This window comes from Zonotrichia leucophrys, chromosome 4A (genome assembly GCF_028769735.1).
Source record: "Zonotrichia leucophrys gambelii isolate GWCS_2022_RI chromosome 4A, RI_Zleu_2.0, whole genome shotgun sequence".
Classification (NCBI taxonomy): Eukaryota; Metazoa; Chordata; class Aves; order Passeriformes; family Passerellidae; genus Zonotrichia; species Zonotrichia leucophrys.
This window is the reverse complement of record NC_088174.1, coordinates 11826616-11853043: the sequence shown is the minus strand read 5'-3', so window position 1 is coordinate 11853043 and position 26428 is coordinate 11826616. Positions and strand designations below refer to the sequence as shown.

At 38.4% G+C, this 26428-nt stretch overlaps 1 protein-coding gene across 8 annotated transcripts in view; it reads right to left on the bottom strand.

The window, feature by feature from the left end:
- Nucleotides 1-249: 249 nt before the first annotated feature.
- KLHL13 (kelch like family member 13) overlaps nucleotides 250-26428 on the bottom strand; it is a 75100-nt gene continuing 48921 nt past the window's right edge. For all 8 annotated transcript variants that reach the window (XM_064712552.1, XM_064712555.1, XM_064712554.1 and 5 more), the window contains 6 exons: nucleotides 18915-19056; nucleotides 17584-17716; nucleotides 17111-17307; nucleotides 10420-11215; nucleotides 3361-3474; nucleotides 250-1787 (listed from right to left, as the gene is read on the bottom strand). In XM_064712552.1, the coding sequence (XP_064568622.1) occupies nucleotides 1300-1787; nucleotides 3361-3474; nucleotides 10420-11215; nucleotides 17111-17307; nucleotides 17584-17716; nucleotides 18915-19056 (1870 nt within the window). In that variant the 3' untranslated portion in view covers nucleotides 250-1299. The remainder of the gene's footprint in view (nucleotides 1788-3360; nucleotides 3475-10419; nucleotides 11216-17110; nucleotides 17308-17583; nucleotides 17717-18914; nucleotides 19057-26428) is intronic.

The window sequence follows — 26428 nt, the reverse complement described above, 5'->3', positions numbered from 1 at the left end:
CACACATAAGCAGTTCTCCAAGGAAAAAACATTAAGACTGGTTTTTCATCAGTCCCTAACAATAAAATGAACACATCAGACCAAAATAGTTTCTTAAAAGTAGGTCAAAAAATACCCATTCATGATCACTTGTGCATTGGTTTCCTGCAGGTTCACCTACCCACGTGGATATACGTCACACGTATCCTGGAGACAGTGAGGCAGAGGAAAAAACCAAATACATTAATGAGGTAGCTTAGACTGGGTAACTGCAGTTAAAAGTTTTATTGAACAAAAGAAGGTAAAATGTGGTAGTCCAGGTTCACTGAGCAAAAGCAGCTCTCTCACTGAAGCTGCACTTTGTGCTAAATAACCTTATTAACTGAGACTATACAGAGGACACATTATGCAAGTTATCTCAACAGCAAAGGAGAAAAGGTAGATTAAATTTGATCTGATGGAACCATTTGGTCAAATTCAGTGGCTTAAGTTACTGATTCTAGCCCTTAACTACCCATATTCAGTACAGCCATAGCAAAGAATACACAACTGCACTGAATTCCCATTTGCTAATAGTGTGTGCTCCCATGCAAGAGGAAGCCAATTCCTAAAAAAAAACAAATTAAAAAACACAAATATATTTAGGATATTTTGTTTGAAGCATCATTCAACTGACTCAGGAAAAACACTCGATATATGTTATAAAAAACTTCCGGCCTCTACAAGGTCCGCTCCTGTACAGTGCTAATATTTTAAAATTATTTTATTTCTTCCCTCTGCCTAAGAAACTTCATATGCTCTGAAAGCACCCACAAAGTCAGGTGGGTAAACAGATATGTCAAAAATACTCTGTGTAAAGAGGGAGGTAGCTCAGGCCCCTTGGCAACCTTCAGAGAGTTCACATTGATGTGGTCTACCTACCCTTGTGATCTGCAGTCAAAAATTAAAGGAAAAAGGATTTCAACATGAAATTCAGTGACATGTTCAATACAAATTTGACTCACTGGGCTCCCAAATGTAAGCTACAAGGTACCTCACACCCAACATACAACATTAATAACATACCTAGTTCATACATTTTATAGACAATACCCTCTCATTTGTTAAACATTTGGCTCGGGCGAGTACATCTTTTTTCGTCAACCACTTCAGAGACACTCTAGGCCAAACAAACAGCACAAATAATGTCAAAGTCCTTTTTTTTTTCCAGTAATTGTATGAAATGCTGTAGGCTAAGCCTAACAGAAACTACTGAAGAAAAATGACAGACCCATGATGCAGTGCAGAGGTGTTACTACAATGGTGAGCCAAGGGACGGGTCTAAGGTGCTGACAGAGGAGACTCCCTGGACGGTGACCCTGTGTTGTCCTCCGGAGGGAAAACTGTCAGAGTGCAGGCTCGAATGCCACCAAGGGATTCTGGAAGGTCAAACACTTTATGCCACTCATCTTTTTCTGGATCATACTTCTGAACTATTTCCACCATGCACCGGTTATTCCAAGAATATCCTCCAACAACATAGATTTTATTTTCAAAGACAGCAACCCCGACATCGCTTTGCCCACGTAACATGGCGGCAATTGGAGTCCACTGGTCTAGAGTTGGTGAGTAATATTCACAGCTTAGAACATCATCATAATCACTTGTTCCTCTAAAGTGATTGCCACCAATAACATACAGCTTGTCTCCTACAGTACACATGCAATGCAGACCTCTGACTGTCGTCATGGGAGCTTTCTGAGTCCATTTGTCTGTGTCAGGGTCAAAGCACATGAGTTCCTTTTGGAAAGTATCGTGGGTGATTCCCCCTAAAGAAACAAGACACGTGTTAGAGGAGTGCTCATCCTAATAAGCATTAAATAACAAAAAAACCATTTTACTGAAAGAATTCCATCTTCCTTAAAACTTCTTCACTCTGGCTTAGATTACTATCACAGTAGTATACCATTTCAAATTACACTTATTCCTTTAAATGGGAATATGGACAGAAGCTACGTCTCACACTGCGCCTCATTACACAATTGATACTGGCAGATTAAAAGAACAAAAAATTGTTACCTACACTTCTACTCTGCAAATTTATTTCTTGCTTGAATTCATTCAGTTTGCTAGTTATGTTTCTCACTATCAAGAATCCATTTCCCTTTCAAATTTTGATACTATGCCACTGTGTTTTAAGTATCACATAGAATTTTCATCAAAACACTTTTTTCGTCAACTTCAAGTGAATAGAGAGAGGACACACATTATAAATATTCTTCAGTTAATAGTTACCTAGGGTTCCTCTACATTTACCTTCTCCATAGCTCCCTGCAAAAGCATTTGGAGAGGCTCCAGGACAAAAGGAAAAGAAAAATCTGTGGGATCTACATGAAAAAACCACAGCAGACAGCATATGTGTGTGCCACCTGCAGTAAAACAAGCAAAATGGGCAAAACACAACTGACAGCAGCACAGCAATTAGGAGCTCAATGGACTTGCTCACATCAAAATAAGCACCTGTACCTCACAGTAAATTCTAAAGCAAATTCCTCCTAGCCCACTGGCACAAGAGGCCCTAAATGAAGCTGCTCCAGCACATCTCCCACCAGTTCTTGTCAGATAAGCAACTTTGTCCCACCTCCTGCCCTGAATTCCAGCTTAGTTCTCAAGAGGACATCTTTTAAAATTTCAGCATGAGGATACAGGGCTGTGATCCCTGCAATGACCACTGACAGACAGATTGAATCTTCTTTAAAAATTAAGCTAAAAGCAGATTTTCAGACAATGCATTTGGAAAAAAAATGTAATGAAACTACAACCTCAGTGACACACAGAACAAGCATATTTCAAATAAAAAACAGTGAAAATACAGATATCACTTATATGCTATGATTAACATGAGGACTTAGCCCTTTCCATTACCTCAATGAAGGCAAATGTTGTTCAAAGTTATAAAATTTCCAATGCAGTCCAAAGTTTATAGGGAGGCTGTGTTTAATTGCTATATTATATCATAATACATGTTATAATTATTTAATACTGTTATACACAATTATAATTATATATTATAACAATATTTTGTTTAATTATATTGCTATATATATAATATAAATTATATATTATAATTTTTATATGTGGCTACAGAAAACTTTATTCTGATTAGACTGCTTTGGAATTCAGAGCTATTCAATTACTAAGCACAATATTATCTACAATAATTTTGTCAGAGCCAGCAGTGAATGTGCTGTTTGACTGGCCTCATGTGAAACTGCATCATTACTGATACCATGGCAATCCTACTGCAACCACAGCCTAATCTGTACTGTCTGCTGCTGAAACAGAAAAAGTTAGAGAAGGAATTGTTTCACAGAGATGATGTTACAGGCATGATTTATTTACCTGAAATGTACATTAACCCCCCATAGACGGTTCCAGCGTGACCATAGTGGGGCTCGTTCATTTTTGCCACGTAGCTCCACTCATTCATTCTGGGGTTGTAACATTCCACAGTGGCTGTTGGAGACAAAGAGAGCACAGAAGTGGTGAAAGCAGCAGGGCAGTTGGTGCTGCTGAAACATCCACAGAGGAAGTGCCAACAAGTCACACTGTGCAGCTGAGGGAGTCTCAAGGGAATTACTGAAATTATTATCACAGAAACACAGAGCAGATGGGATTGGAAAGGGCCTCTGGAAATCATCTACTCCACCTCATCCAACTCCTCTGCTAAAGCAGGGTCAGCAAGAACAGGCTGCACAGGATTGTGTCCAGGTGGGTTGCACAACCAGCAAACTTGCTCAGAGAACATTCTGTGTTCTTATTTTCTATTCTCTGTGCTAATTTTCTATTGTATTGCAGTGTTTTATTAAGGATTTGCACAGCAACATATAGCACAGTATATGCAAGTCACTACATCAATTTACAAAAGCCAAGCTTAAAAGAAAAAAGATGAAACATCCCTGAATCTGGCAAGGAGATAAGCAGTGCCTGTGTTGCTTTCAGATGCTTTCTCTGAGTTGGAATGTTGGAATGACCAAGGGTTTTATCAATCAGAAATCACAGAGGACAGTACCCAGCAGCACCCAGGAGTGCAGGACGGATTCCTGAGAGGATCCTGGATCCTCTCTCCAGTGTAAGATGGGAGAGAGGCAGGCTGCAGGAAAAGGGCTGCAACAAGCACAGGGAATACAAACAGAAGGCAGATTCAATAATGGAGCAAGTTCTAGTGTTGGCAGTTTGAATACTACAGTATGATTAGAGGGGCACAAGGTCCTCAAAACCCCCATAATATAGTGACTTTATGATGCACAGAGAAATTGTCAATAATTAAGTTATCTTAAAGTCAAATTAAATCTCATTATAAGTAATTCAAGACTGCTTAATCTTTGTTGGATGTTTATGAACTATACATAGAAAACTTGAATCTGTCTTTAAAAGTGGCATTTTACTTGCTGTAGAACAAGGTTTTTATTGAATCAAGAGTAGAAAATCTGAGTCAGCTCTATGGAATCAGTGATGGTGACTTAACAGTGCAGGATTACACATCAACCAAGAGAGAAAATACCCTTAGAATCTGAGAAAATTGTCATTATAAAGGCAGAATCTAGTTAGTTTTAGTTTAAGCCTAATTACAGAATTATAGAGCCAGTAGAGAACATTGGACAGTAACACATAGTGAATATAAAACACCTCATCCCAACTCCAAAGCTGTTTCAAAAAGATCCTCTGGATCATTTTAGAAGAGTATAGCTATAGTCTCAGACTACCAAAAAAAAATCCCTAGCAATGAAAAAATTAGTGTAGAGCACATTAGAGTGACCTTCTGAATTCTCTTTTAGTTGCTGCATAACCTCTTTATTGTTGCAAAACGGGATGATCATACATAATTCCATGCAATTAGTGTCTCAAGTACATGCACTGAAAATAGAAGCTTCTAGTTCCAATGTCAGAAATACTGTTTGACAGCCAGTTCAGCATCATCTAAGGCTAGAACTGAAAAATAAAAAATCTCTTTTGCACATAAGAATTGTTAAATTGTTACAGCACACTGGATTTGCTCCAGCTTTTCCCCACCCAGAAGCTGAACTTTAAATTTATGAAATGCAGAAAAGTGCCAGTCCAGAACATTAAGTTCATGATACAAGGCAAACACACTAAATTTCTGCTTTTATTCTAAACAAATTATATATGTTGATTTGCATGTATAAAATTATTAATTTAATATTCTTGAAACTGTTTCAAAATAGTAATGAAATCTTGAAATGCATCTGGTTCTGTGCAAATGGCTCACACAAGGACTCCCAGTTCTGCCAGCTCAGGGATGTGTGAGATGGACAAAAAAATAACAAACCAATACAAAGGAGCTGAAGTCAGGTGTGTCTGCAGTACTGCTGATGTACCAAATTTTTGATTTAAAAAGTCTGCCCAATATATGGGCAAGTTCCCAAATTTAATCTAAGAGATCTGCCTTGGTTGTTTGGGTTTTCTTAATAAAGGCAGAAATCTCCTTTTTAAAGAAAATTGTATTATTTTCCATTTGATATGCTGCAGGCCTTCTGTATCCCATCACGGACTTAGCCACAAATCCAAGGAATGCTGGAGACACTCTCTTGCCCAAAGAAAGGCACAGGCACAAAGAACTGATTCCACAAATGACACCTAAAATTAATCTGTGAGTTGTGTTTCTCTGCAGTGCCACCTTGACATCACCTGCAGTTTTTGCCCAATCCCCAAATAAACCCAACGCTCTTCTAAACATATCCATCCATTCCAATATTCTTTTTTAAAAGGAAAGCTCCTTTCCACTCTGCTCTATTTAGCAATCAGAAGCAAAGATGTGCAGAAATTTCAAAACCAGAGGGAAACAGATTTGATGTGCAAGTAATTACAGCTGCCCCAGTTCCACCCTCAGGGCAGCCCCTTCCAACCTGTGTTTGCTGCTCCTCTGAGCTGAAACATCGCCCTGCTGCTTCCACACAAACTGCATCCCTCCCCAAAGTGCTCCCACTCTGCACCAAGGTGAGGAACTCGTGTTTCTAACACACTCCAAGGACAGGGAGAGCAGAGGATGTGCAAAGGAAGAGCAGAGGAGCAGCACACAGGTGAATGTGACATTCAGTGCTGGACAGTTTTATCTCACTCTGCACTACAAACTGCATTGAAGAGAGAAGCCAAAATATCCCTTTAGCTAGAGAAGACAAAACATGCAGAATTGGTACCCATTACCACCATCACTATCACCATGTTGTAAAGACATTATTTATCTGAGAAAGGATGCTGCTGAGTCCAAGGCCCATCACTTTCTGATGTGGCTTCAAAACTGTCTCTACCATTCCTAGGACAGCCAAAATACTGTCTGCCACTATTTCAGACAAACTATTCCTACCCAAATCTCACATCCACTGTGCTCTAAAACAAAGCTAATCACTTTACAGCTGAAAACCCTGCTCTTCTGTTTGATCTGTGTAATTGTTTCCCTGTTACCTTACAAGGTCATTCAACTTCTCTCTTTTAGCAAGATATTCCTCTGCACTGAAAAGAAAAAAATATTCAAAATTCCAGCTATCAAAGGTGCCCATAATTTAAGAGAGACAAATTCTTCTTTAGAAAATCTCCAGACAGAGCAGAGTTCACAAAACACTCTAAAACTGCTACTTTAATGCACCTAAGTGAGAGTGATGGATTCATTCTTCCAACACCATGAATGATTCAGACCAGGCTCTATTTATGTTTAACAGTAGAACTTCTGATGTGTTCATTACCATAATCCAGGGAAGACAGGCCTCATTTTAAGAGAATTAAGCAATCTAAAAAAGACAAAGTTTTGGCAGTCCCAAGGGATGTTCAGCCTGCACTCATTTTATAGTGCCATCTGTGATGCTATTTGAGGAGGATACAGATATTTAACACTTCTCTGTCAGTAGCTTCTAAAGTGTCTTGAGGTCTGTTACAGCAGCACTTAGCAACTCTGTGATGTCCCAAAACCCAGGCTCTTAATTTTGTTACACTATTTCTGTAATACAGCTTATTAATGTACAATTCTAAACTGACTTGATTAAATAGTCCTGACTAATTTTGTCCTAGCATAGCAAGAAGCCACTCCAAAATAAGCCTCTATATGAGAGGTCCTCTAGTTCACACTCTGGTCTGATATTCACAATACTACTCTGACAGTGAAGAGCCCAACTGGGTACTGGTGCATATCAATCAATAACATTTAAAATATATTAGCTGTATCTTGACATACATATATATGCACACACACACACTCACAGGGGAAGTTTTTACATAAACAAGGAGGGTTCAACATCATAGAGGGCATTTGGAAAATAAATATCTTCCAACTCAATGGGCAGAGGGTCAAAAGAACAGGTAACTGGCCTGGCAGCTTTCTCCTTCTGTCTTTATTGCAGCGTGATGAACGAAACTGTGGTTTAGTCACAACCCAACTTCCCACAAAGTGTGAGGAAAAGCCCATATATATAAACTCAAAACTCTACTCAAGGCTTTCAACAGCCGAGCCTGAAGTATCTGGGCAATACCTAATGCACAAGTTTTCTAGAACTTACACAAACAGCTTCTGCCATCATCAAGCACAACTGAACTCTTACAATGAGCTACAAAAACCTTGTCAGAAGAGAAAACAGTCTGCAGTGTTCAGCTGGAATCTGCCAGCATGCTGTGCTTCACAAGCATCTTTGCGAGCCACACCTGCTTTTCCCTTTGTCTCTTTTCATAAAAACTCTTGTTTTTTGCCCACCTGGCCTCTCCAGCCTGGGCTGCTCTCCTGCCTTCTGGGAATACCTCTGGCAGGTGCCTGCCTTGACATTTAAAGGGAACTAACCAGAACTATCTACAGTCCTTCCAGGAGTGGTGCTTAATTCTGCACAGCCCAAAGCTGTCACAGGGTTGAAAAAAAATCTCCATTTTAATGTCATAATTCAGGACATTTAAAGGATACATTTACCACATTCCAACACGTGCACCATATACATGGAAATTCACTCATTCTGTCCAGTGAACCAAACTTTTCCAGTGGCATGCACTGGTAAAACAGCAGCTCACTATTCCACTAAAGCAAGTATTACAAACGTAGAAAGAGTCATTTACAAAGTTCTCAGAACAAGAAACATCTGAAAACTGTTTTGAGAAGGTTTGATAGAAAGCCTCAAAAAGTATAATTTTTATTCCCATGAATGTCAAGGGAAAAAAAAATGTTTTAGTAACTTTAATCCTTTGGCCCTTTTCCATAAGAGCCCATTTTCCAGAAAGCTCAATTCAGGTTTTGGGAATTTTTCCTCTCTAACAACAGACTGAAATTAGTTTGAACCCAAGGGCAACTTCTTTAATATCTGTCCAACACAGATTTGACCTTCTCTCTTTGAAAAGCCTTAGAGCTTTTCTCTTCTGAACAGAATGGGAAGTTTAAGCTGGATTGCATCTTCCAGTTGTCAAGGTTTATGAAAGAAATATGAAAATGAAAAGTGACTCACCTCACAATTAACAAGGAAAGAACCTGAAGCCCCAAATCAAAGCATCAGACAGCTACAATATTTAGCATTTAGAGTGCTCTTCCCACAGAATGATCCAGTGGCATTTTTCAGGTCTGTGTGGAAATTGCTACAGCATTTTAATGATATCTTTACAAAAGAATTTTAGATAGGTGATAAATTTTGTATTTTAATTAAAGAAAGCAGAAGAGTTGAGGTCAGCAGAATGATACTGCTGGTTTCATTTAAGGTAACACTGCACTCAAAGCCTCCTTCACACACAGGTTGCACTGGCTTAGTGGCAATATTATTTCATATTGATTTTGTCAGACTTGCAACTTTTTCACTGACATTTTTATAACCCTCCTCTGTTCAGATTGTACAGTGCACAAGGTCAGCAATCTGATTATCTGCCATTAATTCATACTGTTAAAAATAGCTCACTGAAGCTATATATCAGGTTTTCTGATGCTTAAAGATCAATACATGTTCTTTTGTACATTTAGTCTTTCAGAGGATATTGAGATTGTTTAGGATGTATTTTCAGGTAAATCGTGACAACAGTAAAAAATTCTGAAATCCTCAGGATCTGCATCAGAAAATGGCTGTCTAGGGAAAACAAGTTATTGCTAAGCAGTTTCCCATCTTTTTGGAACAGGAGGCATTTTTGCACATCCCATTTCATCAAACATTGGAATGGAATTAAAATTTCTAGCAAAGCCAGGCCACTTTTTTCTGGTGGAAGCAGTGTACTGTATGTTTCCTACGAAAATTTGCAACGTGACAATGAGTCAAACCTGTGTATGTGAATAACCAAGATGCAATAATTTTAAGAAGCCACAGATCCTGCAGTAGAAATCAAGTTTTGCATTGTTTCAATTAAATATATTTCTCACTGCACTTACACACATCTGTGCATTTCTGAAAAGCAAATCTTGGTACCAAGAGGCAGAAACCACAAAGGGACAGTTGAGTATTGGGCTGAAAGCAGCAAACTAAATAATGAGATGTTACATCTGGTTTAGACATAATATTATGCTAAACTTCCAAGCATAATCTCTGTGACATTTCAATTTTAAAGCACAGACAAATTTACAGTTGAGTCTCCTATCCAGACTTGACTAAATGGTAACCACTATGGCTTTGCACAATGCAGTGGATTAATAAGGGTCATCCTCTGCATATTTTTGTTAAATTTAAACTTATGATGTATTTATTATTTGTTTCTATCTTGTTCTCTGGAAATTGATACAGGGTTTTTTCTTCTGTTTTTGTTTCTTTCTTTTTTGGAGTTTTTGTTTTGCTCGGTTGTTTGTTTTTTTGTCAAGCTAAATTAAATATCCTTTGCAAGGGGGGAAAAGAAGAGGCATCAGGACCGAGTCATTCAGTCATTTCTACAAATAAGATCATAGGTGAAATATAACATTTTTAATAATTAAAAAGTCCAGAACATCAGAATATCTGCAGTCATAAGACTAAAACAAAACAAAAACAAAAAAAAACAAAAAAACAAACCCTTGGCATTTCAAATACCATTCCAGAAAAGTTTTGTCTTTTAAAATGTAATGTTCATTCAAGAGTGAGTTTCAGCTAGAGCCATGTACCCCTTAGGAATGGATTTTGTTTCTCAGCTGAAGTAATGATGAATTTTTTCTTTTTAAAACTGCATTTATATTCCCTACACTTACACAGGCAGACACAGATGCTCACTTCATGTTTCCTGGTAAAGGCCAAGACACTGGATAATACACATCAGTACACATGACATTGGAATGGTTTTCTACTGTTTGGTATTGTTTTGTGGGATTCCTTCTAAAATGAACTTCTAAGAGTATCCAGAAAAAATTCTGTATTTGCAGTATTCCCAGAAAGCAGCAGCTCTCCAACCACCTCAGGTTGTTTCTCTCCACCCACTCCATGGGCAGAGGGCATTCCCAGGCCCAGCACAAAGCAAGGCTCCAGCAGGACTCACCTAGCTCGCCCGCCGCATTCCGACCTCCGACTGCATACAAATGTCCTTTGAGGGCACTTAGGTGGAAGAAGGTCCGTTTCTCGTTTAGAGATGCCACTTGCATCCACTTGTTGTAGCGCGGATCAAACCTGAAGACCGTGTCCACCGCCGTCTTGCCCTTGGTGTCGTAGTTGCTCTGGCCGCCCACCACGTAGAGGAAGTTGCCGATGACGGCGATGCCGTGCTGGTAGCGCGGCGCGTCCATGGGCGCCAGGGACTTCCACTCGTGGGCCTTCTCGTCGTACATGCGCAGCTCCTTGCTGACCACCAGCTGCTGCCTCAGCACCCCGCCCAGCGTCACCAGGTGCGTGCTGTCCGAGCGGATCGCCGTCCGCTCCGACTGCATCACCGGCTGCATGTACGGCATCATCTGGTAGTTGCTGGCCTCCAGCAGCAAGTTGACGCAGGTGTTGTCAGTCCTCATGAAGTCCACTGTCTGAACGTAGTTGATAAGATCCTGGGGTGTCATCAGGGGAAACCTGATGTTCTTCATGAGCTTGGCGGCGTACTCCATGCGAGGCTCCTCGAAGCGCAGCCAGCGACACGCCGCCTTGAAGAGCTCCAGTTCAGTGCAGTGCTTAAGGCTATTACTTGAAAGCACGAAGGCAAGACGTTCAAAGGGAAGTTTCACAAATTCACCAGTACTTAATAACGCAGGGAAGTTCTTCAGGATGAAATTATTAACATATTTATCCACTTCTGTGAGGTTGTATGTGTTGGCAATTCGCCCAACCTCAACACAGTTTTCCAATGAAACCTATTAAGTAAACAGAAAAAGGGAGATCAAAATGCTTTCTTAATTTGGCGTCTAAATATTAACGTAAAATTTATGAATAATGTAGAATCAGCAATATTTCAGCATTTTGCAGTGCTCAAGGTGATTTACACATGAGCAAATATTCAATGCAGTGTATATATTCCTGACTGCAAAGGGAGACTCAATTTATTCCTTCTTTTGAAGGAAGAACTGAGACAAGTAACAAGCAGATGGCATATATTATGTCAAACACCTTATACAATGATGAGGCATAGCAGTTATATAGCACTTCATCTTTGAAACGCTCTGAAAACATCTTTGTAAGAAAGGCATGTGGAAAATAAAGTGAAGGGACAGATGATCAGCCCAAGGTTATAGAGAGCAAAACAAAAGTCTCACCATTAGACATTTTCTGACACTGTTAAAATTGTATTGGCATAATAAAGCCACAGAGAATGGCACAGCTAACCTCTGCATGCCACATATTTTGGACAACTAATATTTACAGTGTTCAATCTCATGAATACATTCTTTCAAAACAAAAAAGGATCTTTAATAAATCAAGGCAGTGTTCTTACAGACTCTGTTCAAAACTAAATATATGTGTCTTAAAAATAAGACAAAGGTGGTGATTTTAGATCATACATAATTTTTAAAAAAGAATGAACCTAGAAGGATTTCCCATAAAAATACCCAGCTCATTAAATGCTTTAGTGGTATGGATCACACCCTAATTTAACTCAGTACTCGAGTGACTTGGTAATCATCTGTTTTACACTGTAGCTGCATCTATCTTTTTATATCTTTGGCTCCTGAATTTCTAAGGTCACTTGGGATCCAAGGCACAGGAAGGAAGAAACATGCCAGGAACGGGGCAAACTTGTGGTGGGTTTTCAGTGAACCCAGCCAGTTCCTCTCAGGAAGCTCTCTGGTACATGTGCCCAGCAAGTCAATCAAATGCTTCTTGCTAAGAATTGCAGCTTTTTTGCATTCAAACCTTATTCCAGACCAAGCTTCATTTACACATGTTCTAGTCTCTGTGCATGTCAGTCCTACTCAGTGTCAACCATTTCCACAAGTTTGTGATTCTCATTACATTCCTAATGCCAGAAGAATTTAAGCTTACAAATCTCACAGTTATTTTAAAAAAGATTATAAAGATTGAGGACTGGACCTGACTGGAGCCTAAGAATTCAAAAACCTTCAAATGACTTCTGGTCATGACAGAGATTAGTAGATTTAATGCTGTATAACTCAATCTGATCATTGTCCTGTAATACCAGACAATTCAAATGTCTAAGAGTACAGGAATAGGAGATTTTCTTAATTCACTAGAAACTGATCTAACTTGCCCTAGAGTTAAGATCTACAGTCATCCAAAGTCTTCATTCACGCATCTTGAAACATCTACTAATCCTCTAATCAGGTCCTATCTATAAAATGAACATGCAGGAGACTGTCAGGAGTTCTAGTACAAAAATATTTGTACTTTATATACATGGAAATAATTTTTGTATTACATGACAGACCACATAGATTATATAAAAATATAATCACATTGACTAGCAACAGCCTGTAAAATATTCTCTGACTGGTTTTGAAGATCAGCATTGATTGCCCAGAGAAGCTGTGGCTGCTCCATTGCTGAAGTGTCCAAGGCCAGGCTGGATGGGGTTCTGAGCAGCCTGGTCTGGTGGAATCTCTCCCAAAATTTCTTCCAAGTTGTATTACAAAATAAAGCAATGAAAAAATCACCCCTTAACAAACAGCTGACTTGCAGTATGCCACAAAATCTTAACTCTTGCTATATAGTTACTGTATTTAAAAATTCCTTTGGAATACATTGTCTGGCACCAAACTAGAGAGATGCAGCACTTCCTTCACATCAAAGCAGGCAGGCAGAAATTATTGCATACAGGAAAGGCACACTTGAACTTAAAAGATCAAAGCAAAAGTTGTACAGGTTCTGTACCACTGGCACATGCCCAGGATGCAATGAAGAATTTGGAGCTATTGCTGGCTGCCACTTATCAAGTGCCCAGAGTGCATTCTGTATTACCATAATTATGTTACACTGCAAATCCAGGCAGCTGAGCATATTCCTGGACTTCTTACATTTGGAAAATTTATTGACACATTACACACTGTTAATGACTGATGAACATGACATCAGCAGCTTCCAGTCAAGCCCTGATTCTCGGAAAATTTACTTTATATTGCCTTTATTAATCTACTGGGACTGTACTGCACTCAGGGTTGTTTTTTTCATCTACGATTGTAAGTACTTCCCATTATGCTTTTGAAATTGTGCACTATGTTTGACTCACCAAAATTACTGTTACCCTCTTTTCTGTGCTCTAAGATGACAATCAATGTACCAGCCTAAATTATATTGCAAAGACTTAAAAGTCATAAAAATATATATTCTAGGTTCTTAAATCCTGAGCCAAAAAATAATCCTTCAACAGAAAGAAATGCTATAGCTACTTCTACTTGAATATTCAAAACAGGACGGAGTTCAGCACAATAATGTTATTTAAATAAATATTTCAGTTACCCAAACATTGGGGTTTTTTGGTTTTTTTAGAAGTTTGACTTATGCTATGGTTCTGTGTGGAAGTCAGTCAATCAGGAGTTCTTCAATGAAGAGAAGGAACTGCTAGTCTGGAAATCCCACTGAAGTGAACAGGAGGAATGGAAATATCAGGTGAAAATACATACACTGTACAGTCTATCCAATAACAAGTAAAAATACTCACAAGGAAAGAGTTAAAAGCCATAGACATTCAAACAGCTAAGCAGCTCCACAAGGAGTTGAGAATTTCAGTTAAATAAATCCTATTTTATATGGACTTTGACTACTGAGCAGAGCTGCTCACTCACATTACTCATTGTAATCGCTCATTACAAAACAGAAGTTGCAGAAAATACTAAAAAGCTTTTCAAAAAAGAAAGGTCAGGCACAGCACCATGTTACAAAAGCCAAAGTACTTTCTTGAGAAAGCAGTTCACTTAATTCTTTGAAATTTTGGTAGCAACCACTTCCCAAGCTCTCATAAAAACTTAACTGACTATAAAATCCAAAACTGGACACAGCCAAATGATTGCAAGTATGAGAGCCTTGGAGAACAGCTCTGGAAAAGCAGCATGCACAAAAAAATCCAGCCCTCAAACCCAGCAGCACAAAACAATCAGGTGTCTGACTTTGTTTTGTGTCAATGGCTCTCAGAGACTGAAGCACTTAAGGCAGTGCTTCAAAGGGTCAAAGTTTAAAATAGTAAACAAACCCCTGAAACCCTCAATTTTCCTATGGGCTCCCATTGACAGAAGCTCAGAAAAACAGCACAGAAATTTGACCAGCTCAGAAAACAGAAACCATTTTATCCCTACAGTACAAAGTCAAATTTCTGGTGGCTGTCCGAGCTGGTCCCAGGGTTAAATCCCACACTCCCACAAAACAGATTAACTTGCTCCATCCTCAGATAATGAAATTTTTTTGACAAGACACAACTTCCAAGTATTAAGCCTTCAATATTTGATTTTTTCCTAGTAGTTACAAAAGTGTAAAGCACCAAATTATAGATAAAATTTTCTTGCAGGTACATCCAAGACATTAATTTTCAATGTTTGGGAATGTTTTCTTTAATTACAGTGTAACAACCCTTTCCCCATTACCATGTAATTTTCCTAAGTTCTGTAATTCACTTGGGCAAGTTTCTCATCTTACTCCATTTTGTACATTGCTGCTACTTTTGCAAAATCAGTGTTGTGTCTAGAACTCACTACTCTGAAAACATTTCCACAGCATTTTAATGAATTTTATTCACATTACAGCTCAGTTAGATGTGAATGTGAGAGTAGTCGTCTATTGCACAGCTATAATTATTGAAAACCAAAAGTAACTGTAAAACTGAAAACATCCTGGGAAGTATTCCATTGTTTTCTCTGAGAGTTTGTTTGGTTGCAGAGCAAAGATAATCAGAGCAATGGGATACTTGACAGGAGGGGTGTAAATGCAGAGCAAATTAAAAAAAAAAAACACTTTCAAGTCAGCTACAACAGATATTGTTCTTTGAAGGTCTCATTATTTATGTTACATAAATTAAGCTGTTACCTTAAGCTTTGGTTTTTCTTTGTAAATATTTCCAATACCCTCTTATGAAGTACACAATTACATTATGCCTTACATAAACTGACTTGTATAATCTCTTTAATAATGGACTCCCCTGACAATTGAAAGACAATTAAGTGTTTGTCTGGGAATGGTTACCTCAGCTCTCAAGCCAGCTAACTTCAGTAGAAATAAGCTCAATACTTGCTCAGAATATTCATTTAAATTACAGAAATGCTCCTTCAAAAAGAAGCTCATTTGTTCAACAACTCTTGTTTCAACAAATTTAGAAGTAAGGTCATTCAAAAATTCTTTACATAAAGATGCTAAGAACATAACTAGGCTAACATAACAACCTCAGTTTTTTACTTCCTCTACAGCTATACCATGAATGAGATTATGTTCCCTCAGACATCAGTCTAAATGAAAGTATTCCCCCAAAAAACCCCAATAAAATTAAGAGAATTAACAAAGTCTTCCTCATTCTTCGGAAATGAAATGCAGTATCAAACAAGATACTTCTTATTTGAACAAAAACAGTAACTGAGTCAACATCACAAGTGAACATACTTTCAGAGAATGAGCATTTTAAACAATAACACGATTCAATACGAAAAAAGTTCTTTCCTTAACACAGCAAAATAAACAAGGAGCTGCTCTACCCAGAAAGGGGAAAGGCCACCACAGTGTCCCCAGGGCTCTGCTCCCATCAGAAGGAGCCCTTTTCAAATACCTGATTCAAAACACCACCAAGACCTTTTCCCAAGCTGGTATTTATAGTAATGTCAAACCTGGAGAGGCATCATTTTGGAGGTAAAAAAAAACACTGAGCAAGATATAATAGATGGGGTAGGATTGAAGAGTATTAAGCTTAATGAAATATTATCACAACATTATCAGACAGGTCAGTTATAAAATGTTTCCAAATTAAAAGCAAAATGGCATTATCAAGCCTGAATACCTCTAACACATCATAGGAAACAAATTGCTGTTATTACCAGCTTAGAATCCTCTGGTTTGCACAAATTCTGGTACATATTTTCAGTTAGGGAGGCCACATTTCTAAGCCTGTACTCTGCAGAGCAAGAGGAAGAGCTGCTTCTTTATTTCTCATTACAGAATTGAAAAGCTGATTTCCAAATAATTCTGTAATTTGTGCGGAACACACCTGTTCAAGTCAGAGTTCTACTGAGATATATAAGCATTTAACATCAACACCAGAAAACCTCCAGTGAACATTAAAAATAACTGCAGAGTGTCTCTCCAGGCAGAACTGCTCTTGCAGCACTGCTGTTCTGCAGCCCCACAGAGCAGGAGCTCCTCACTGCTGGCAGGGCAGGAGGGATCCTCTCTGGGTATTGCTTTTATCCTTGTTAGAGTCAGAAAACAGGTAACAGCACCCCATGGAGATGGAGGGGCTGTAAATACAGGAATAAAGTGACAGTAACTGAAGCACACCTAATGAATGCAGCAAGCAGATAATGCCAGAGTGAGTGCAGTCATGCAGGGAGACCCTGAAACATCTCAAATCAGACATGTAAGGGAAGAGTTTCAATGTGGTAAAACATTTGTATCAAACTCATGCTGAATGTAATACTCAGAAGAAAACCAAGTTTTTCAAGGAAACTATAAAGCAAATTTCTTCTCTATGAATCTAAGCTGTGAATAATGACAAGTTTTAGACATAACTTTGATTACTACATAAGTCAGTGGCATTATAGAAGAAAAAACAAAACTACATACCAAGGTCTTAAACACTGTAAATGGGAAACAAATAGTCTTACCCCAGAGATAAGAAATACTTTACAGAAGTCCAAAACAGGTAAAATCTGCAAAAAACTGGCAGCTTCCAGTGTGTCCTGAAGGTTGTCCATATTAAGGGAAAGTTTTGCAGTATAGATGAAATCAATGATCTTCTTTAGGCCTATTTTGTTCACACCATGAAGCTTAATGCACATTAAATCTTGTTCCTTCATTCCTCCTGAAACAGACATGCAGGTAAATGTTAATGACCATTTTGATGGGGTTGAAACTCTTTCATAAATTTAGAGATAACTAAATTATAATTTTAAAATTTACTTTAAAGCCCCATATGCAATAGTAGAGAGAGATGTTTAGTCCACAGTGTTGTATGCAGTCCTGGACTGATTCACAAAAAAATCAGTGAACTCAGCACTGAACTTGTATCTGAGCGTCTGAATTAGAGCAATTTGGAGCAGCAAATTGGAGACAGACATGGCTTTAATAAAAACACCACCTGTGAACATGGCCTTGAAGTAATCACTTGCAGAAGCCATCATTGCTCTGTGCACAGGGAACACCTCATCACCATCTCCAGGAACGAGCGTCACGTCACAGAGCAAACCTTCCACCCGCAGCTGGTCAAAGCCCTGCAGGAAAAGCACAATGCAAAGCATCCCTTGGATTTGGGAGAACAGCAGGAATCTCTTCTTTCCCTTAGGTAAATATTTATTTCATTTCATGTACATGTGAGGTGTAGGTCCAAAAAAGTGACAAATCATTTGTCATCTTAAAACCATTATCTGTAATATGTTCAATGATTAGTATTCATTGAAGACAAGCAGAATAATCATTATTTTCCAGATACAGCTGATGAATGCCAAGTACACCAGGCCTTGGAAAGTAGTTCTATTCAAATAATTAAGTTATTTTCAGAAAGGAGTTTATTTTGTAAGCTTTCACCATAGCAGTTGTTTCAGGGAGGGACTGCTACCTGTTTTGGACCTACCCCTTCTGGTCACATCTGCATTCTAGATATAATTCTGTTCCACAGCAATTTAAGGGGTTTGCAGCCTAACAGGCTGCAAAATTCTGCGACCTGAAAGGAAAGTAATTACCTGGTTCTATGCTTATCAAATTTGTTACCAAAGCTGACATGCTAAAACCCCCAAAATAAGCTCCCATTATACATCTGATCTCTGAATTACTTATAACATCTAACTGTAATAAAAAATAAAATCATCTACAGTGGCATCCTAGAGCAAGATTTCTTCCCAAGATGTTCCTGGTTGTGTATACTGGAGGATGGATGAAATACTCTGCTCATTCATTCACCGTGGAACAGAAACACAAACATAAACCATTTTCCTTTGAACTGGTATTTTTCTAATACTAGCAAGAATGTAATGATTGTCTCTATGGATGTTCTACCACACAGTACTGCCATAGTCAGACCCAGCACAGGGCATTACACCAAACCTGGCAGGACTCTGCCTCTTAGGGACATGTCTAATGTAATTAAATTATTATATTTAATTGAGCTTCTTTCATACAGCTGTCACGACAGAGTTTAAATGTTGTTACCTCTTAGAATTTGAGAGTGGACTGGGATATGACCCCAGGAGAAGGCCAGGTTTTTTCCCAAGCTGCTGCTAAAAGTTGAACCTCTATCTCACAGGAAAGCAAATCCCAAGCCATGTTTGCTTGTAGGCATTGACAGTCCAAGAACATGAGTGTTTTTGAGACTATAGGAATTACTAGACTAATGAAATCTATTGAGTGGACACATTGTTTAGAGCAGCCAAAAATCTCAGTACAGCTCAATACAGGATGAGAATATTTCATTACCTGTAACACCACAGAACTGTGAGTATTGCTGGTGAAAAACCTGGTGGTTCCTGTCTTCGAAGACTGCAGGTGGGCAGAGACGCCCATATCGCTGCTGCCAAGAGACACTTTCATATGAGGATCCTCCTCTTCCACCAGGGATCTAAGGGAATTGGAACAGAGAAACCTCAACACCAAAGTCATTTTCATTCAGCGATCTTTTGTTTTAAACCCACAGTCTTCTGGGATGAAATGTAACAGCACGGGGGCTACAGGAAAAAAAATCAGCAGGCAACAGAAGCAGTCCTTAGTGGTTCCCTTCAGCTAATTCAAGAAAGTGAAGGGTTAATAGTCTCTAAAAAGGCATAACTGCTTTTTTGATTGTAAGCTTTTCCTTTTCCTTCCATCCCCAGCTCCCTGATTTAGACACTTGAACACTGTTATTTCTACAATCCAGTGTTGTAGGATGTTTATAGAGGTTTCACCTGGTTTCCAAAATTAAGCATCTTAGCTTTTCCTTGCCAAACTGGTGAAACATTGAAACTCTAAGTGTAATATTAAAAAAAAGTATTTTCATTCTTGCAGCTTGCATTACCTCATCCACGCATGACTATTCATAATAGAAAATATAGATCATGGAGTTTCAAGCTGCAGTTGGAGTTTTTAACCTGCTTTTAGAAACACACAATTAGAACTTCTTCAGGCTATGATATCCAGTATTCTGCTACTGTCCAGGCAAACACTTCATAATTTTAATTTAAGATGTGATTCCAAGCAATTACTGTCCAAATCTAGACAGGACAAGCTAATTTTAGGTAGAATGGTTAAAGAATTACTGCAGTGTTATTAGCCTACTATTTTAATCTTCAGATATAAATTAGGTTACATCTGAGAGCCTAACTAGGCTAACCTGTAATTATTATACAATGTTAATAAAATTCTTCTACAGAAATATTAACAACTAGTTTCTGTAATTTCTGTGATTTAATGTTCTACCTATGAGCCTGTATAGAGGTCTAATGAATATGTACACAATTTTAATTAGCAAACATAAGCTATAAATCTACAGAAGAGGACATCTCCATTTTTAATCAAGTATTTCCATATCTCAAAAAAGATTTATAGCTCTTTGACATAATTACTGCAAATTTCAGATGCAGAAAGTTTTCCAAATTTTAAACATGCAGGTTAAAACATTGGCCTTCAAACTAGTTTCAGAAATTACTTTAAGTAACAAGAATGTGTTTAAATCCCCCTCCTTTTCCCCAGTTTGGTTATGATCACTATGTGATCATAAATTAAAAGGAAAAATCTGGAATTTGTGGAAGAAAAATAATTTTCATAATTTCCTTTTTTTAAAAAACATTTACCCCCACCTTCTTCGGGTACAAAGACCACGTAGAGCACTTTCTGAAACTCAGATATTACCCTCATAGCATTGAAGTGCCTTGTTCAAAGCCATGAGTACAAAAGGTCAGCTACAAAAACATATTCAAAACAAATTCACCATTCAACAGAGTACATGGGTTTGAAACAGTGAGATTTTAGGCACACAGACATAACATTGTAGGAACAAGGGTACATCTGAGCAGCTGTGACTTCTAATGTACTCAGCTGAATAAACTAATGTGGATGAACTGCAGCATGCAAGATTTGTGCTATTTTTGAAACACAATTATCTCTATTTTATAAAACAAATCCAGAGTCATTTAATAAAGCTTACAGGGTATACCTTCAAAAAGGCTCTCCAAACTATCTCTGCATCCAACAAACAACTATGCAACAGAGCAGCAAGCAGTTGCTGGCTCACAACCCAAAATATTTTTGTTCACTCAGTTCTAGGGTGTTTTGGGTTTGGTGATTTCTGTTTATTTCAGTTTTCATACAATCGCATGGAAGCAAGAGTCTCACATAATTTCAAAGGACATCCTCTCTCTAAATTTGTACTTGTCTTCCTGAGAAGAAATACAAAATAATGTGGGGAGACTTGCAAGCGTGGGCGTGAAGAACAACAGATTCAACAAGCATGAATCTGACTCTTTGCTCTTGAAGCATCTTCCCAAAATGTCAGATCAGATACAAGTTACATGAAGGAGTATTTAAAATACTTCTCTGAACTCAGAAGAAAATAGAAAGTGAACATATCATTTAAAATCATTATGAAAAGAAACAGACAAGTAAACCAACATCCTTGGCTGTTTGGAGTGGGCTTTTTACCATGTTTGCCACATCACTGCTTGACTTCCTGACAGACAGCATAATTCATACGTTTTACAAACGAAGGCAAAGACCTTGAGCACGATTCATTTACTCCAAGGACAGCTGGAATAATGGAAGCATTTTTCTGAACATGACACACAACTTTCCATAGCTCTGTTCTCTACAGGTTATCCTCCATAGAACACAGTGCCTTGTTAAAACTGCACAGTCAACACAGAGGATATAATAAATATTAAAATACTTGCAATATCTAAAATTAGACATTTGACATGCCTTGTGTGGCCATAAGCAGTTCTCTACCTGATTTTCAATATATAATCAGCAGTTCTCTATCACACACAAGCTCAGCAGTTCACCACCTGAAGCTCTTCTGCAGAAAAGATTTTCACTATTTCTCTTCTACATTTGCTGTTATGTATGGACAGAAACTTGCACCTGTGAATGAAGCATTAAAAACTGCAAATTCCACCCTGTGAAAATTCACCAGAGTATAACTTTTATAATTCTAGTCCTAAAAATTAACTTGGCTGATTCCGTGTGAATAAAGACAAGTAGATTATATTAATCCTACATAGAATTTGGCTTGTATCTAAACAACTATGACCCAAAAAAAAATTGTGAGGTGGGGTTTTTGTTTCTTTGTGAGGACTTGGGGATTTTTTGTTTGCTTTGCTGTTGTTAAATACACCACTACAGCTTAACAGTTCTGGAGGGCTGAGCACCCTTTCCTTTCTGCAGAAAGTGACATTCAGGAGCTGGGTTTGGCAGAAGTTCCAAAGCAAGTCAGCAATAACACCTGGCAATAAGGCACTGATCCCCTGAATGCCAGCCCTGTGACATTCACCAAGAGGGAAAGATCACTCCCAGAGTGACCACAAATTCTGCCTTTGTCACTGGCTTGGTAGCAGCTCAGCATTTATCTCCACACACCACCAAGAACTTGGCTTTGTTAGACAAAATGAAACTACAACAGTGCTTTAGCTCTGTGTAAACTGCAATACACAAAAAGCAAAACCCAAGCATTGCATCACATACCCTGCAACAAAATCTTAAGTATTCAGAATGTAGCTTCTGTTGCAGGGGCTGTAACATTAAGATTCCGAAATAACTCTGCCATTCACACCCAGAACAGATGGGAAGTGAGCTGAATGTCCAACTGACTTCCCAACAAAACCACAGTAAGTACATCTGTCTTGTTTGGACACTTACCAAAGGCATTATTTACATTTATCAACACAGGTCTACTAAGCACTATCATTAACTCACCAGTAATGAAGATAAACATATTGATTTTTTTTTTTTTACTTTAAGTACAGTATATCACAATTAAGCATACTACCAAAGGAGAAAGTTAATTCACTTTCTAATTAATTCTATTGTTCTAATCAATAGAAATCATTAAACAAGAAGTACAGCAGTACTATTTTTAACCGGAGTTTTAAAGAGTTAGGAAACAAAAGTTAAAAGAAGTTAAAACTACAGTCACATGTAGTGACAATTCACCACAAGCTGCTCTAAATGTAGATGTTAAAATCACCTTCAACACACACACTTGGTCTGGAGAGGGTTGAACATTACAATGGTTAGCCAAAAGAATGTTGGAGATCAATGTGAAATGAATATTAACACTGCAAGAGGAAGGCACAGGAGCTGCCTGACTTTCTGCAACCTCTGGGAAGCAGTGGCTTGCAGCTCAGAGAGAGGTGCCAGAGGTTAATTAGTTGCTATCACAAACTAGGTTGAATCAGAATTTTCTTTCTAACCACATGTTGATTCTTTCAAGTACAGCACCGTTTTTTCCTAGAGGCTACAGCCAAATGTGCTTTTCTCATGACTCCAAGTTAATCCTCCAAGGACTTCCAACAGATATTTTTGGAGTGATGAAATACAGAGTGTTCATTATACAGATATTAACATGCTTTAACTTTCCAGCAAATACTGACAGATTTCACTGGCTGGAGTTACAATGTGATTCACAGAGGCAAATTGCTTTCTAAACCACTTAGCAAGTATTAACCTGTTAAAACAGTTCAGAGGCATCCAGGTGATGATAAGCAAAGATCCTTGAAAATTGCGATAGATTTTATTCCCAAATAGAATATTCAAATCATGCAGTTCCATTTTGTAGAGCTTAGTGGGACAAATGAAATAAACCAATATTCAGACATTTTCTTCAGAAGTAGTTGAGTTTATTCTAATGCAACAGGAACAAGGCAACAAAGAATATTATTGGGATTTTTTCATTTCCATCAGTAATCCATTCATCTATTTCTCAGACTATTGTAGAAACTCTTTGAAAACAAAGTAAGGAGATCAGCCTACAGCTACAGATATTTTAGAGTACATGTTCTCCAATTTATTTAAAACCCAGTCTTTACATAACTCAGTAAAAGCTTTGCCAAAGCCAGATTGGCCAGAGAGCGAGTTCTTAATTTGGTGAAGCTCAATAGCTCATTTTTGAAAGGACTATAACCTTATTTTCTCTGTCAAATTACTGTTCAATGAACCATGACCACAAGTGTTCCGGTCACTGGTAAAATGGCTTCTGCTGCAATCACCCCTGGCATGTGCCAGGATTCTGGTATTTATCAGGAAACGAGGACAGAGATTTCAATTTCATATTAGGTTATTCTTATTGCAGGCCAAATCTTTATGATTTTATGACCTATCAAAACAAAAAAAAAACCCAAAAAAAACCCCCTGGTACATCCCAGGGCTATCCTACACATGCACATATGCATGTAATTCATTAATGAGCCTATTAATTAAAAGGCCAGAAAAATACAAGTAATTTTTTACTTTGTATGCATAATCTGCTAAAGAGTATTTAAGTAAGCTTAGTCTCCAAAAAACCCCAAAATTATTGTCTATATTGCTGTCTTCTCATTATGAACAGGTGTTCCAACTTCCTGAGTAATGAATTTAGGAATTCCTTAACAAAGTACCTGGCCACTTTGGAGCTCAGTAAGCAGAACTGATAGGGCAGCATTGTATTAAAGAAAATCTCATCATATTTTTTAAGAAATTCAAATATTAGCATAATGTAGATGAAAAAATTATGCAATTGTGGTATTTCACATTTCCATTCCATATCTTCTACTCATACAATTTCAAGAAATCCTTTATTCAGGCAAAGAAGTTACTTTTATACTTGTCCTCCCCTAAAATAACATAACTTCCTTTTATTACTACCTTTTATCAAGAATTTCTAATTTAATTCTTTTATGGTATCAGGAACCCAGGAAAACTAACCAGCTTTTATCAACTGCTAATGGTTTCTTATTACAAAAAATTTCTATAGGAAATGCAAGTTCACATTTTAAAACAGACACACGACTCCAGCTAGGAGAGAAAAGGAAGAGAAAAGGTCATTTTTGTGCCAGTGGGTTGCCATAGCAAGTTAACTCCTGTCCACAGACCAAGGAGCAGGTTCAGACTCCAGCTCTGGCTTTGGGGCACACAGGAGCTGCCACTGCTGCTGCTCAAGAGCCAAATGGAGCATGAACACAAGAACAACACTGGAAGGCAGGACCTAAATTGCTCTGCATGGATCACCTCTGTGACACACACACTGCATTAGGAGTGAGAATCATGCCTTTTTTTCCTTTATCACTTTGACCAGTTGTCCTACACTACTGGTTTCAGATGTCACTGTTTTTACTGGACAGTTTAAAGACCAAATTTTTATTAGACGAACTTGAGGCCGCTGCTGAAACTAAAAACACCTTGTATTTGTCACGCTACTGACTTTCTTTAAAATGCTATTTAATTAGGTTCATTTGAAAGGGGCCACCACAACCAGAAGTTTACAGACCTTCTGCCTCAAGTGAATTATCACTGCACTCTAACTACTGTGAATGCAATCTCCTAAAACAGTTAATGGCAGCTAGTGCCAAATACTGCTCACTTTGGACAATGCTCTGATGTGTATATTTTAACATTTCACTTTTTACACCTCATCTTTCTCATAGATTAGATGAGCAGCAGTAACAGCTGAACATTTAAAAATATTTGCTTAGTAACTTCATACTGTGCTCTTTTAAATCTCCACTCCAGGAGAAAGTCACAAAGTAAAACTTACTGTTTCTTAAATTAAAAAGCAAATAGATGTCCCATTTTCCACCTTTCCTCTAAAGTGAGGGTGTTCTGTAAAAGAGAACATAAAAACAGGCTCTATACAATAGACCAAAGCAGTGAGAAGTGGGTTTTTACTTTGACAAGGCTCTGGCCAAGGGAAGCAGGAGATAAGGGTACAGCACTTGCAAAGCCCCCAAATCCAGCAGAAAGGAAGAAGGTCATTTGTGGGCACACAGTGATGGGCAGAGGCAGGCAGGGCTCCAGCCTCACCTGCTGCTCTGACACTCTCACAGCACAGGATGCTCACTGCAGTGACCAGCTGAAGAAGGTGAAGGCAAAGTCAGCACTGGAGCAGCAGAGCCTGAGCAGCTCTGCCAGCACCATCAGCAGAGGCAGCAAAGCTACAAGGGAACAACAACCACAACCTCACCTGAGAGACAGGGACCATGACATGTGCTTAACAGTCAGGCTGCAGGTGAAGCTATTTCTAGAAGCAAAATTTTGGAGATTAGTACTTAAATGTCAAGCCTTAACCTTTCCTTCCTTTTTTTTTTTTAGTACAGTCAAGTCTCTTAGGACTTCAACATAAAATCACCGTATTGTGTCCAAGCCCACAAGCTCACATCAACAGAAATTATGAGAGCTACCACAAACACTCAGGTGATTGAAGACAGCGTCACTGTTCCCAGCACTGGTGGATCTCAATGGCAAGTGGGAGAGCACAGAAACAAAGACACTCCCAACATCACTTAAACCTTTTTGTATCACTTTCCAGTAAGGCCACACTGTGACCACGGCCAGCAGAAGATCAGTTGCCACAAAGCCAGCAGAAGAGGACTGAGCAACATCAACTGTTTAGGTATGATTTCCCAAGAATTTGCACACAGAAAATATTCTCTTCAAAACTCCTTCTTAAACAACCAAACAATCACAGGTCTCAAGCTGTTTGCAGCATAATTACAGCCCGCTGGTTAATTCAAATTTGTTTTCCACAGAAACAAAGCAATATTTGGCTCAGTCACTGCTATAAAGCTTTTGTTCCTAACAGCATTTAATCTCTCTGGGAGCCTTAGCATCACATCCACATTTATCTGTTTGACAAAGGGTTTGCATTCATTGAGCCATTCGTAGCTTAAATCTGCAGACTTGCATTGTTTAATGATGCTAAATTAGAAACAGTTCACTAATGACTTTTTGCCAAACTTGGAGTTTGTCTGTTGATTCCTGCTATTAGAAAC